This window comes from Odontesthes bonariensis, chromosome 14, assembly GCF_027942865.1.
Source record: "Odontesthes bonariensis isolate fOdoBon6 chromosome 14, fOdoBon6.hap1, whole genome shotgun sequence".
NCBI lineage: Eukaryota > Metazoa > Chordata > Actinopteri > Atheriniformes > Atherinopsidae > Odontesthes > Odontesthes bonariensis.
Window position 1 is genome coordinate 30,870,316 of NC_134519.1, and position 14,661 is coordinate 30,884,976.

General features: G+C 40.5%; 2 protein-coding genes across 4 annotated transcripts in view; one reads left to right on the top strand and one right to left on the bottom strand.

The window, feature by feature from the left end:
- Window positions 1-563: 563 nt before the first annotated feature.
- On the bottom strand, window positions 564-4,323 carry kcnmb2a (potassium large conductance calcium-activated channel, subfamily M, beta member 2a). Its single transcript, XM_075482402.1, has 5 exons — window positions 4,306-4,323; window positions 1,908-2,028; window positions 1,567-1,740; window positions 1,125-1,320; window positions 564-918 (listed from the first exon to the last, which is right to left on the bottom strand). The coding sequence occupies exons 2-5, from the start codon at window positions 1,964-1,966 to the stop codon at window positions 634-636; spliced, it is 714 nt and encodes a 237-aa protein (XP_075338517.1). The 5' UTR covers window positions 1,967-2,028; window positions 4,306-4,323; the 3' UTR covers window positions 564-633.
- Window positions 4,324-10,830: 6,507 nt separating this feature from the next.
- Window positions 10,831-14,661, top strand: part of tbl1xr1b (TBL1X/Y related 1b) — a 39,313-nt gene continuing 35,482 nt past the window's right edge. The window contains exons 1-2 of one of the 3 annotated variants that reach the window (XM_075484001.1): window positions 10,831-11,084; window positions 13,837-13,890. The gene's annotated coding sequence lies outside the window, so the exon portion shown is untranslated. Of the gene's footprint in view, window positions 11,085-11,277; window positions 11,476-13,836; window positions 13,891-14,661 lie in introns of those variants that run through there. The other 2 variants (XM_075484002.1, XM_075484003.1) reach the window with 2 other exon arrangements.

The window sequence follows — 14,661 nt, forward strand, 5'->3', positions numbered from 1 at the left end:
CACCCAGAAATGAGTCACACGTTGAAGAATTGGGATATTTTGCCAGTTAGTATTATGTCAGTGCAAAAACTGGAGAGAGAAAAAAGAAAAAAAACATAAATACATTTTTAATGTCAAACCTTTGATTGTTCATTAAGCTACATTTCCTTAAGAGTTTCCCATGAAAAAATCCTGTCAGATAAGACATGTTCACTGATAGACCACGTTTTATTTGGTCGCTCGTTTAATGGATTTGCTAACATTTCTCAACATTATCGGCCACAAACTGGCCAATTTTTTTACACACAGAAGTACTTTCCACTGTCATGTGACATGACAAGCAGATGCTCATAATATGGCACATTAAAGTATGCCAAATACTTGTAAACAAGTGCCCTCATCAAATGCTTTACACCATGCAAAATACAGTAATAGTTTTTTCTGTAACAGCCAGTAAAATGTCAGACAGTTTCCGCCTTGGAACATTTAGTTCTCTTTTATAAACATCCTCACGGAACAGTGGGAGGCAGCTGCCCTGAGTGTGTCAGCCCAGGAGGAAAGTTTTCAAGAGGGCGCAACAAGTTCACTTGGCTTAAACAATCCTTTTCGTGTAAAACCACCACGTGCCTGCGTTCCACTGCTGCGGCACATAATTCACCTCTTGATCTTCCCTATCTCTTCGCTAAGTCTCTCGAGGTACTGTGTGAGCTTCACCATCACAATGATGAGGGCCCCTATTGTGAATGTGCAAGAGGGCCAGAGCAGTGAGTGCAGGACGACGCTGTGGTCGTAGAGCCGGGTCAGGAGGACAGTGTCCTGCTGCTCGCTGGGGTCATAGAAACAGGGGACCTGCTGGTTCACCTTCAAACGCTCGGAAATGTTCATGATGATAGTGTGCATGGCCATGCTGTCCTTCTGACATCGGGGCACATACACACACTGTAAAGGAGAGGAATGAAGGTTATACAGGTCAACCAGTGTGCCGCACTTTTTGTTTTGGATGACTGGGGACAAGTTGCTTTTATTCCACTGCACTGAAAACTAACAAATACAAAGTCTGTCAACAGGCCAGAATCTGACTGCCGTTGTCAACATTTGAAACGGTTCAGCAACCCTCAGTGTTTTCACTCTGGCACAGTACTCACTTCAGAGCTGGCATCCTCCGTCTCTTCGTTGTGAGATAGACGACTGACATGGCCCGTGTTATTGACGCTCACGTAGACCTGCAGACAAGGGTATTTGGACACCCTCCAGCAGTCTGACCCACAGTTATAGGAACAGTTCATATCCGCTGTGACAGTGGAGTTGAGAACGACACACACACCCTCCTCTGTCCACACGCTACAGTAACATTTAAATGGAGATCCATTTTCATACACAAACAAAGGGGGAAAAAAGAAATCAGTTCAGTTTGGGGTATAATTCGTTCTGGAATATCTGGCTAATTTTAAATATTCATTTTCAACAATTTTCAGGCTGAGGGAGCACTGAAACAGTTTGTCAGCAGGCACATCTAATGAATAAAACATGTTTCTGAAAGGCATATCAGAGTGAGGAAACAAGCCTTCTCTGGCATTGGGCCTGTACCTGTCTGAATAGGAGCGTAATACGGTGATACCCAGGACAAAATACATCATGACTGAAGACAGAATCATTGCGAGGCCCAGAAGAATGGCCCGATCTTCTCCAGGCTTTAGAGCTGTGACCGTCCTCTTCTTATCCAAAAAAGAATCTGCCTCACGAAATTTCTGGTAAATTGACCTGATGATAGAAAATGACAGAAAAATCGTTTCTTTTTTAAGTGCAAACAAACAGTAATATAAAAGTACATGGTCAGTAAGAGTTTTTCCCTTGGCAACTAATGCCCCATTTACCCTGTCACATTTTAAATCTGTATTTTCGGGCAGGAAATGGTAAAAATCTGTTACCTCCTTTCATTTCCTCTCCCCGATGCTGCAGTATTTTTGGCCCCTGCCACAAAAAACATCTTTCTTGATGAAACACACTCCTTTGCTCCTCGAAGCGGAACGACAGGACTGTGGAAAAGTCCTGTGAAAAATTACAGACAGTTGTATCTTAAACTGTTGCAATGAATTGCACATTTACTCCCCAGTCACTGGTTACAAAGTGAGTAAGCCAAGACGAAGACACATAAGACTTTACCTTTGTCATGTTTTTCTGCTGTCAAATACTATTTCTAGATATGTCCTATTTAGTAAAGAGTAAAGCTTCTTTTTAAAACCCTGCAAACAGCAGTTCTTCATTATGGTGTGCTGGGACAGGAAGCGCCCATCATACAATGGACTCAGGTAAACATCTCATTTTAAACACAAAGAAATGCTCCAAAGGGCAAACAAGATGACAAATAGCTGTATCCTGAACACTTGAGCTGTCAACACAAAGTCATTGGGTCCTCTCCAGGTACAATAACAACACCTTGCGTGTGTTTGGTCTCACTCTCTGCAGGTCCTACTATTGGCAGAAATCACAGAGTTCATAGTGCCACAAATGCAGCTTTTGTTGCATGAATTAGTTTGACTTTAATTCAACTGAATGAACGTGGTTCTGGCTCAGCCAAGGTTTAGTGACAAGACAAAAATAGACAGTCATTGCAAACCCACCATAGAGATCAACATTTATTCAAAACCATCAGAACATAAAGTCACGTGACAAAGAAAGTAAACCTCTCAATTCTAAGGTTTCACACATAAGGACAAAAGAAAAAAAAATCATCTGGTCCTTATCAGGTCTTAAAAATGGGTATATATAACTCCACGACATATTACACAGTGTAATCATCTAATAAAAACTCAGCCAAAATGTAGAAACGTGGTGTCAAAAACTATGTACACCCCATCATTCAACAGCTTGTAGAACCACCTTTAGCAGCAATAACTTGTGGTCTGTTCAGATGCAACTTTGCAAACCTAAGCTGTGCTGCCATGAGAAGAGGCTATTTCCAAACAAGTCTAACTTGTTCAGTCCTTTTCTAACTATTCTTTCTTGACCTTTAACATTTAACATGTTAACTGAGACTGTAGAGTCTGAGATGTAGCTCTTGGGTTTTTTACAGTCCCACCTTGGGGTGAACTTGCTGGAATGTCCACTCCTGGGAAGTCTGAAAACATATTTTCCACTTGTGAAACGTTTTCCACAGTGTAGAATGATGGACTCTGAATAGTTTAGAAATTGCCTTATAACCCTTTCAAGACTGATGGGCAACAAGAGTTGCTTTCTTCTCTTAGATCATTGTTGATGTATTTCCTCCTTGGCATTGTGTTAACACACACCTGAATGCTCGAGACCAGCAAACTAACAAAACCTCTGCTGTTATAGAGGTGCTCACTTGATCATTTAACTAAGTGCATCTCATCAGCAGCATCTGGCTGCTACTTACCCTCTTAATTATGGAGTTATTAAGGGTGGACTTAGTTTTTTACACACTGTTTCAATTAAATAATGTGTTGTTGTTGATGGGACGTTGTATTTACCACATTTTAATATCTTATGCATATCTGTTTACGTTTACGTGGAGATGTTATTTTTATATCTCCATATCACTTTCGTGATATCAGCTGCTCATATTGAAGCAATGGAATAATCAAATATCAAAAGGTTGCGCCATCGCTGGCAAAGACATCATTAGAAATGCCAGTCCATGAAGTAATTGTCGTAAATTAGAATATGTTGTGAACTTACTTCCTTTCAGATTGTATGATATCTTACATTGTGCTCTCTGTTGAGCAACATGAAAGGGGAATAAGCAGGCTGTTTCACATACCCAGAGTGCTTCAAGCAGAATATTTAGAAAACAAGCCAACAAGTTCCTCTTAGACAGGTAATTTCCTCATTCTATCACATTCCCAGCTGCTGAAGGGAAAAGCTGCAAAGAGGCAGCCCCAGTGTGACACAAGACGTCTGAAGGAAACCAGGAATGTCATCCACTAATACGCTCTCCTTGAAACATTCCACATGAATTTGCATGCAACAAAGAGTCTCACTCACATCAATTTAATGTTCTGTCTTACCACTAACCAGCTTTTCTCCTCCCTAAAAGCATGCTGACCATTGCCACTGGAGCACCTCAAGTTCCACACATAGCTGTATAGATTTCAGCTAAACATGGACACACACCAGCTACAGAAGAGCCGCCGTCCTCCTTGCGTGTGCCGCTCTGAGCAGCATAAGCTTTTTAATGGTGTGAGAGCCGTAGATGTGTTAGTGCCTCATGTGCAATGCAGGCTGGATTTACAGTGGCAGTCTAACTGACTAGAATGGACTTAAAGATATATGGTGCAGACAGGCTGGGTCATGCTTTGAACTGACCTTGCAGCACCTACTGAGCTCCAAATGATAGAAACAACCTGAAACACAAAGAGTTCATCGTGTGAAAATCATATTAGCTTTATTAACCATAAAAAAAATTTTTTTACAGCATAACATATTTTATTCACGGGGAAAGAAAAATTGAAAATTGAATAATTAGTTGCATTATCATTAATGTGAAACTGCGAAAACTGAGCTGAAAGTCGTGGTTTGAAAAGTGTTTGAATAAAAACTTTGCATCCCCCCATATCAATGCTAATCTTCTTGGTCTGTGGCGTTACCACATGAAGGACTGCAGGGCGAAGAGTTTGACGAGAGCCCCCAAAACCAGGCACAACTGCTTCAACGCCAAAACCAGGTTGTTCAGATTTTCCTACTATCAAGCAGATAGAATCAGCTGACCTGCCTGCCTGCTCCCCATGGGTGTGTCTTTAATTGATATTTCTTCCAGCTGCCTCAAAAGAAACTGAGACAGAATGACAGATAGTAAACCAAAACGACATGAGGTAGACGACATAATTGTAAATCAGGTGTTATCTTATATTGTTCAAGGACCAGATCATTGAATAGGCACATTAGGTGCTGGCTGCAGGGCAAAACAGCACCGGGAGCGTTTCTTCATCTCAGGTGGACAAATGACTGAAGTTCTGCTGCACATTTCAGCCAACTCGAAGCCTGAATGTTCCGCTTTATATGCAACATGTTAACTTTAGAGAAACAAAACTACTATCATCACAACAAGGCATTAAGTAACTGGGATACAAAATACTACAAAGAATCACAGAGGAACTTGCTGACAAAACAATCCTAATTCAGTTCAGATTGACCATGATTTAAAAAAACAGACACAAAATGACCACAGGACAGAGTCCATGCATCATGGGTATGAAATGATGCTAAAATGACAATAAAGACATGCAAAGTAACCATAAAGAGGCACAAAACAACAATGAAATGACACAAAATTACTACAGAGAGATGCAAAATTACATCAGACAAGCAAAACAAGTAGAAGAGACACAGAGAGATGCGAAAGGCCCTCACAGATATGCAAAATTACAACAAAGAGATGCAAAACAACTACAAAGATACAAAAAATAGACACAGAGACACAAAATCACACATTAAGCAATCATTTAGCAGCTTATCCAAAATATCTTACAAGTGTGAGTAAGAAATGACAACAGTGAGAAGATGCAAACAATGAAAAGCAGCAAAAGACAAACAAAACACTCCCAGTGTTCGTAGGTTTGGTTTCCTCATTCCTATGCATGCAGTCTCTACTCCTGGGTACAATGAGCTCCGGGGCCCATTATTTCATAGCAGAGTTGTGATTATGTGCAGGCTCAATTTTAAACTTGCAGATTTTGTGTGTTTTTCAAATTATGTGCAAACTGAAACTGAACCGCAGAATGGCTTCCTATTAAGATCCTCTTTGATCTAGAATGTCTTTGTTACACTCTCCTTCCAATCATTATTGCTCCTCCTTCATGTGTTCCAGTGCTGTTCCTTCAGAAAAGTCTACCTGCTCTGCTGCATTATTCCCAAACAGAGGGAAAACAAAGCCGTACAGATTTTTCTGAGGTGCACAAATGGGCAACTGAAGCCAGATTAAACTGCATGTCTGCAACACATTGCTAACAGAAAAAGAAAGAAGATTGATTCAAGCTCTGTCGGATACACAAGAAAGCCTCTTCTGAATGATCTCATTCAAAGGATCCGGCACAAAACCTGCACTGTAGTTAAATCTGATCCCTTCTGAATCAATATCACATGTGAGGTCTGTAGAAGACTCAAACTAGCACATGGCCTGTGTTATCTCTGGTCACAGTCTCAGTGTTTTGGGGGTTTTTCGCAGCTAAACTACAGTATGCCCCAACTCCTGCCAATGACTTGTGTTTGCTGAATTGAAATAGCAGTGGTAATATGTATAATCTTTGAGGCCCTACCTCTTTGTGCTGTGTGGTTATGATAATCCAGACTCTGGTCTCCAACTGTCAGCGGTGGCTCTCCAATGAAGTCTGGGCTGCAAGGGACAGCAGCTGGCTACCTCTTATTTAAACTCTTACCCCAAGTGAACGGGATGCCTGCCATACCTGTGTTCGTAATATGAGTTCCCTTTATAATGTTGTCATGCTTAAACTGAGTTGGTCCAGCACAATGCCTCACCACTGTACCTCTGAATAAGTGGCCCCCGACTGTGGACCAGCTGCTATTTTTGCTGTCAGCACTGCAGCAAATCTAGAATTCAGGAATTCAAATACCTCTACCTTCACATGTTGCAAATGTTCAATATATAAATATATGTATAGGCAACTTGAAAGTCACACACTGACGAAAGAAAAGTATGTGGCTAAATGTGACCACAAGGTGTCACTACAACCTCAGAAAGTGGAGAGGGGTGAATTATTAGGGGTTTTCCTCTGATTCCCAGAAACAGTTTAGATGGAATGTCTTTAGATTTGACTAATTATGCTTTTATTTGCATAAAATTAAAAGAGCAAACGTGTGACACTTTTGTAATGGGGTACATTATTATGTGTGTGTTTACAAGGGATCATTTAACTTGATTCTAGCTGAGGATGCTGGTTTAATTTCTCCATAAGAGAAAAGAAAAAAAAGCATTTAGAAAACCTTTTTGAAGATATTGTCTTATATATTTCTTCTTAGTGGACCAGCAAATGGCAAAAATTTGACAATGCTAAAGTTGCTGGTAAACTTATGAAGCCCATTTTCAAACAGCAGTGAGCAGATAAACACAGGCAGCATTTCTTATTGAACAGTTTGTGTAGATCCAAGTAATGTGCCTTGAGTCTTTCTTTGTGCCTTTATATCTTTATATACTGTCAAAGAAACAGGAAATGACCAAGCAATTTATTCAAACATATGCAAACATAAATGGAAATCAGGCAAAAAAGTTACAAAGTCAAATATTTGGTCCGAGCACCTTTGTTCCTCAACACAGCCTGAACCCTCTTAGACGAGCTATCTGTCATTTCTTTAAGGAGTCTTCAGGAACAGTTCTCCAGGCTTTTTGGAAGACATCCCAAACTCTTCTTTGGATGTTTTCTGCCTTTTGTTCTGTTCTCTGTCAAAATGATCCCACACTGCTTCAATGATGTTGAGGTCTGGGCTCTGAAGAGGATTCATCCCTCCATAAAGACCTGCTGCCAATGATTTTCAGTCCACTTCTTGTGTCATTTGGCAAACCTCAGCCTTTTCTCGCTGTTTCCCTTCCTTAAGAATGGCTTCTTGACACCCACCTCCCATGGAGACCATTTCTGATGAGGCTTCAGTGAACAGTAGATTGATCAAGTAATGGTCCTGTATGAGGTCTTTGCTGTATTTTTCCCCTCTTTCTTAAGGACATCACTTTCAATTACTGTTCATCTGCTGTAGATAGCTTTTTCAGTCTGACACTTCGTCTTTTGTCCTCCATCTGTTCAGTTTTCTCTAAGGACATACTGCACACCATGCTGAGATATGCCAAATTTTCAGGAAAAAAGCTCTGTGGGAATTGCCTCGTTGGTGCAAAACTACTGTTTTCTCTATCAAACTATGTTATCTTTGGCAATTCAGTAAATACAGAAATGGTAACAAATGTTGTGTATTTGCAACATGCTGCTAACAAAGTGCTTAAAGCTATAGATTAAAATAGTTTCTTTGCTAGGTTGTCTGTTATTTGTAGACACGACGCTGGGTTCGGTTATTGAGCTAGGTTCCTTTTCGTGCTTGAACGATTTATAAATCAGTTTTAAGTGGCGAAACAAAAAAGACAAGAGAAACATATTCTCCTGAAAATGCTGAGTGGCAAAGACTAGAGGGGAAGTGTGTGGAAGATTGGCCAATGTCCAAAGAAAAACTTCGAAAGACCTTCGGAAAGTCTGACAAACTATTGCTCATGACCACTTTAAAAGATTACACAACTGATGAGCTTCTGGGAAGCAAAACTGAATGTAATGAGAGGTGGCTCACTAGATTTGAACAGATGTACTTAGCCTCTGTTGAATATTTTTGTTATCAAATCTCAGGTAGTGACATTTTAGATTTCCCTGGCACTTTTGGATCTGTCCTCCAGCTATTTATTTATTTTTTGTTGCATGACTTTTCTGTATGCAGTCATTTTCTCTACACTCCAACCAGATGGAGGCTTATTTGATGAACTGAGCTGATCTTGGCTACAATCTTTTTGCATCCTCTTTGGTGTGTGAGATTATGTGAGTGTGTCCCTTACAACAGCAGCACATCAAATACTGTGTGAGTCTTTGTTGACAAAACAAGACTGTGACCCTGAAGAACTCCAAAACTCTTTCCTGCTTCTTAGCTCAGGTGCTTTGCTCTTTGATTGTACTCTACTTCAACCATAGATTTTTGCACAGAATAAATAAATAGGATGAGAAAAACTCAGGGGCAGATGGGAAGGCCTTTCTCTTTATTAGAGGTTAAATCTAAACATAGCCCCACAATGCAGACTGTCTTCAAGCACCACATTTGGAGGTGAAACAACACATTTACACAGGGCATGAAAGGCAAAGCTGCTTCTTTGTTCCTGTGGATCTAAAAATAGCTCTTGCTGAGCAGGCAGTGAAGCTGAGCTGCAGTCCCTTTTCTTCCTCCCTTTTCCTTCTTTTTCTGCCTTACACACATCACAGCAGTGAAGCATAAGACTCTGACTTGAATGTCAAAAAAAGCAACTTGGTTAGGTTGGCCTGGCTCTGAGTCTATGCTTTGAATCGGCCTGCGATAAATAAATGATAAATGAAGCCCCGGTCTGACAGGTGGGACTCTCCGATGCACACATATCCAGTTTTGGGTTTGGCACATATACATTTGCAAAAAGGAGTAAACGCCCGTATTAAGGGACAAGCAAGTACACATCCTTGATACGGCTATCAAGTTATTATCTGTATCTTCTCTTTAAACAAAAATAAAATCTTTATTTATTCTCATCTCAGTTAAAGCCGCTAATCTGTGAATGCATATAAAACAAGAAATGCCCACAAATGATAAGGGAATACTGCTGTTGCTAAGGTAGTTGATGAGACCTGATCTTGTTATTGTCCTGCAGATCAGCCGCGCCCCCCCCCCCCCCCCCCCACGCGACATCAGTCAGCTGAATTATCACATTTCTGGAGAGAAACAACACTAAACTCATTTTACAGACAAGTGCCAAGTTATGCTGACACAAACTGACCTCCAAACTGCTGAAATGCGCACATCCTCCTATATATCATCCTTATAGTATAGGTCTGCACTATGCATGTACAGTAGGTAAAAATGCACGAGTGAGATTTACAGTGTCAGAGAGGAGGTGAGCCACTTACACAATATTTGTCTCCAGAATTAATAATACATTGTGTGAAGCATGTTAGGCATGAGGAATTTGCCCTGCCAGCCAAAACACCCTCACGCAGTGGGAGTGATGGAGTGCATATTTCTGAAGCAGAATGTGGGAGACCGCTCATTTGTAAATTGGGACAAACAGGGCTGCAGTAGGTTTTACGGAATTCTGTGCAAAACGTTGTGCTGTCTCAAAATCAAACCTAAATCCTTCTCTGCTCAAATCCTCCCAGCGTCTCACTAAATGCACTCCAAGATCATTCAGTGGGGTTACATGGCACGGTAAAGTGTTGCTTGGCACAGTATGATAGACAGGAAGGTCCGGAGGAAAAGCTGAAAGAACAAAGAGCAAAAGCATAAAGGAGAGAGGGGATAGGATCAAACAGCTGAGAGGCTTGAGCTCCTCTCTGCAGCATGATGCATTATCTGAGACACACAGATGCATCACTCGGCCACATATGTAAAGATATTTAGTAAATAATTCTCTTATAACTCTGCAGATTTTTGCAGGCTGGTGTCGATCATCTGATTCATCATCAGTCCTGATTTGGTTAAAGATTAAATGACAGCCTGGGAAGAGTTCTGTTATGCTCTGATAAATGATCAGTCTTACACACACAGTATTTTAATGTGGATGGGTGTGTGCCTGTGTTTGTTAATAAGCACAGGCCGTGTGAAATAAAATAAAGATGTTGTGCAGAGATTATTATTCATGGTAAAAGCAAAACGCATTGTAACAAAGGGATGTCCATTTCATGATCCTGACTACAGCATTACACTGTATCTCATCATCTCACACAGGAGAAGGCTGAGCCTTTGCAGGCACTTGAATAGATGTAACCAGCAATCCCAATCAAACCATTTATATTGTGATGCAGCATGCACAAATTCATTTTTTAAGGTAAGCATTTTTTTTCTTTTTTAAATGTGTGACCCCCCTCAAAGATAATAAATCTTGAGTAATAATAGAGCAGCACAATGGCAATGCCAGGGCTATCATCGTCGTATGGAGCACTGTGGAAATGATTGTGGATGATGTGTGCAGCTTAAAAATCAGTGTAAAATACAGATCGCAATGATGATGTAAGCTTGTTGTTGACTTTTCTGTCTGAATGACTGAGCAAAGGATAGGGGGTGGGGTGTCATTAATCCATAGCTAGTGGTGACTTGCCAGGCAGAAATGAGGTGTAGTGGGGGATGGGCAAGAGAACACTGTTATGACTGGTGCTTGGCTGCGGGACAAACTTCTCGAGGCCTTGGTTTTTTTTTCTTTTCTTTTTTTCTTTTCCATCTCGTCGGTCGGTTCCAACGACGAAATGCCGCTTCATGTTGCCGTGAACGTGTCTTACAGATCAGGAGCTTCTATTTAATCAACGCTGGAGTACGGCTGTCATCTTTTACTAAACACGTGGAGCTGTTTGATGGCTTTTTGAAAATAGGTTAGTTACTGTATAGTATTATATCCCAAGAAGTTAGATAATATTTTTCCGATTTTTACCCACACCGTTTTACTGCATTTGGCCGAAAACGGGTCGAAAACATACTGTACTGTGGTCTCCGCGGGTTAATAATCTTTACATTAAGCTTTAGTGAGTGGCGCTTTGAAATATTAGTAGTTACAGGGAGCTAATTTTTGCATGCCAGGTCACCCCGATGTGTGTCTGAAGCTGGCTTCTTACCGCCGGGCTTTAGCTCTAATATTATAACCTTACGATAGTTAATCTGTGTTTGAAAAGGTCAGTCTTGCAATCGATTAAAGCGATAATATGGTCTGACTTGAACACAAGAACTGTGGAAGATATCGCCAATTAAAAGGTTTTATTCAAGCAGGTACGAGATTGTGTCAAAACTGTCATTAGCATAGCATGCTAGGTTTAGCCAGTTAGCAAGCTAGCTTGTTGGCAAGTCTTCAGTGGCAGCGGTTTGACGACCTTACTGTAGTCGACAGAAATGTCTTTTGGAAAAAAAGTTATCTACATTGCCATTATATACTACCATACAAAGCAATACACATGGCTTTTGCTATTGGGGCATTGTCAGTATTAGCTTGAAAACTGAGTGGTTGACCTACATCTTAATAACTAAATTGTAGTCCGCCTTGCCACACTTGCATGTGTGATGATGGGTACGGCTACCTCCATGCCTAACTAGTGAGAAGACGCATGGTAGCCAGCAAGCTAACATTACAAAACTGTCATTACAGGACAGACACAGCCACGAAATATGCCCTTTGCTAATGAACTGCTAGTTACCGCGAGTTAGGGAGTTAAATGAAAAGGATCTGCAAGTTGTACATGCTGGTATTTATCTTTAGGAGTGCCAAGGCCGATAAAGCCCATTTACCTGGTGTACCCACGCTTGGACCCATGACATGTGGTCAGCTGACGGTGTACCATTACATTAGTGATTATATAAATTATTGTTAAGACATTCTGCATACAGAACCCGAGCCATTGTACTCAATGTTGTGTTACGGTACAAATAGTCCAGTGTGTAAGTCACGAGCTCTGAGGCGGGTAACCACTTGTCCAGTTAATGTACACGCTGAAGTTTGTTCGGCCCATGTGCTCGCTTGAGTGTGTATTTGGTGTCTTATTTCCGTAAAAAGCCTCCATACTGTCTCGCTCATTTCGCACTGATTACATAATTCCTGGCACTTTGACATATGTTTGTGTTTAACTCTCACCAAATCAGTCATATGCAGAAGGCACATCACAGTGGGTGGTCCTTTTGTCTGAAAGAGAACAGAGCAAAAGCTGAATTGTGTAGCTGAATGTTGTAATACACACCAAACAAAAGGCCCACAGTTCTTGTCCCATCTATGATCCAGCTTCAGAATTTAAATTTTTGTTTATATTTTAGACTAGAGGCATGACATTTAATATCAAGTACACATTTTGACTATAATCTCTCAACGTTACTTGTACCAAGACCCGTCACAATGATCACATAATCATCTGTCTGTATAAAAACAGCTGGATATAGCAAACAGAAATGTCAATTCAAGTTTGAACATTGTGTTCAGCTATGAAGTAGCTATGCTGGCAAAAAGTCACTAAATATCTCTAGATTGCATTCTACACAAAATTTAATATCCTTGCCCTTCTGCTTTCTGCCAACCTTTTATATCCAGTTTCCTCTCTATTGCCCGTACACTCAGGTACTGTGCATTTATACAGCCACATTCTCTGAGAGGTGTTTCTGCAACTAAAAGACCAGGGGGCAGTTCAGGGCAGCAGTGGAAACATCTTTATAGACAGTAGATCTGTGGCTCGTAAATTATGACTGAAAAGTAGTTCAATCTAGTGAAAAAGTCACCGAGGTAGCAACACTAACATGGTCATCATTATCACCATGTCTTACTTTTCCTTCTGTTGCTGGTTCATAGCACCTGAACAGAGTCCGTTCCACTGACTGTTTACCTTGAGGCTCCAACTGTTACAATTATTACATAGTAGCGTAAGAAATCAATACGAATGTCATCTTTCCTTCACCGTGTCAACTTTGTTTTTGCCCAATTATGATCCTGTCTGGTATGTTCTCCCCATATATGTGTGGGTTTCTCTCCGGGTACTCTGACCTCCTCCCACCGTCCAAAAACATGCATATTAGGTTAATTGGTGATTCTAAATTGTCCCGAGGAGTGAGTGTGAGTGTGCATGGTAGTGTGTCTCTGTGTGGCCCTGTGATGGACTGGCGACCTGTCCAGGGTGTATCCCGCCTTTTGCCCAGTGACAGCTGGGATAGGCTCCAGCCCCCCCTGCAACCTTAAATTGGATTAAATGGGTATAGAAAATGGATGGATGGATGATCCCGTCTGTATTGGGTTTAATGCAGGAGTCCCCAAAGTTTTTCTCCACGGCAGACGGGTTTCATACTGAGGCGCTCTCAGGGATATAGGGACTGTAAGTTCCCTGAAATTAGTACTTGTCTTTAAAAGGTTTTGTTCTCTCCTTTGCGATCATACCACAGCCAGTTGGCGGGTCATAGACAAGTAAAAGTTGCTGAATTCAACCTCGGGTGAATAGATGCTGCATTTAATTTTTTTTATAGCGCCTAAAGTGGGTGCAATTCCATATTGGTGAAATATTAGTGCAGTCCTAATCATGTATTGAATTTTGTTGTGTTGTATGATTCATGAGATTGGCTGGATGTATCAGGTTTATGTTTTGTTTTGTTTTTCCTTCCCAGGGGCTGAGTACAACAGAGCCACAATGCACCCTTGAGGACATCTTGATCACATGGGTATTGTCTCATTAAGATGCCTTAAGTGTTTTGTTTCTGTTGATGGATTTAGTTTGGTCTCTTTCTTTGGCTGCACTTTTATATTTCTGGGACAATATTACTATTACATACTGTGTAAGAAGCAGTCCAACAATGTGCAGGACGGTAAATTATGATCAAATAGTTTAAAAAACTGTTCAAGTGTTTGAACAGGTTTTATTCAATAAATAAGTCTATAAATCAAAATGTTCTTACTCAGACTACACTGGTCTGTCAGGTGTAGTCCATCTCCACTTAATGTATTAATAGTGTGGATGTATTCAGTAAGCACTGAATGACACTAGATAAAAGCAAATTACTGATTTTGTCTAACCAAAACTTGTCAGATAAAAATTGTACAAAATGCAGCATCTCAAAATCAGACCAACACACCCAGATGATGCAGCGGATTTCAAATCACTCTGCTTTGTATTCACTTAGCTAGACTTATATGGGCTCAGGTGCTCCCTACTAACTCCAAAGTTCCAATTTTTTGTTTAAAAAAAAAAAAAAAAAAAAAAAAAGTGGTTATTAATACAGTTAAATTCCCAATATGTTTCCCGCATTTTTAAAATTTCTTTTGTCAGACAACTAAACAGGTCAGGAAATATAACTAAAAATCAGCCCTTTAAGACAATGTGTGAACTTGCAGACAGTTGAAAAAAAATTCCAGACTGTCACTCTGCGTGAATAAAATTCAGACTTTGTAACCGCAGCATCATCTGACAAAATCAGCATTCATGTCATTTAAAG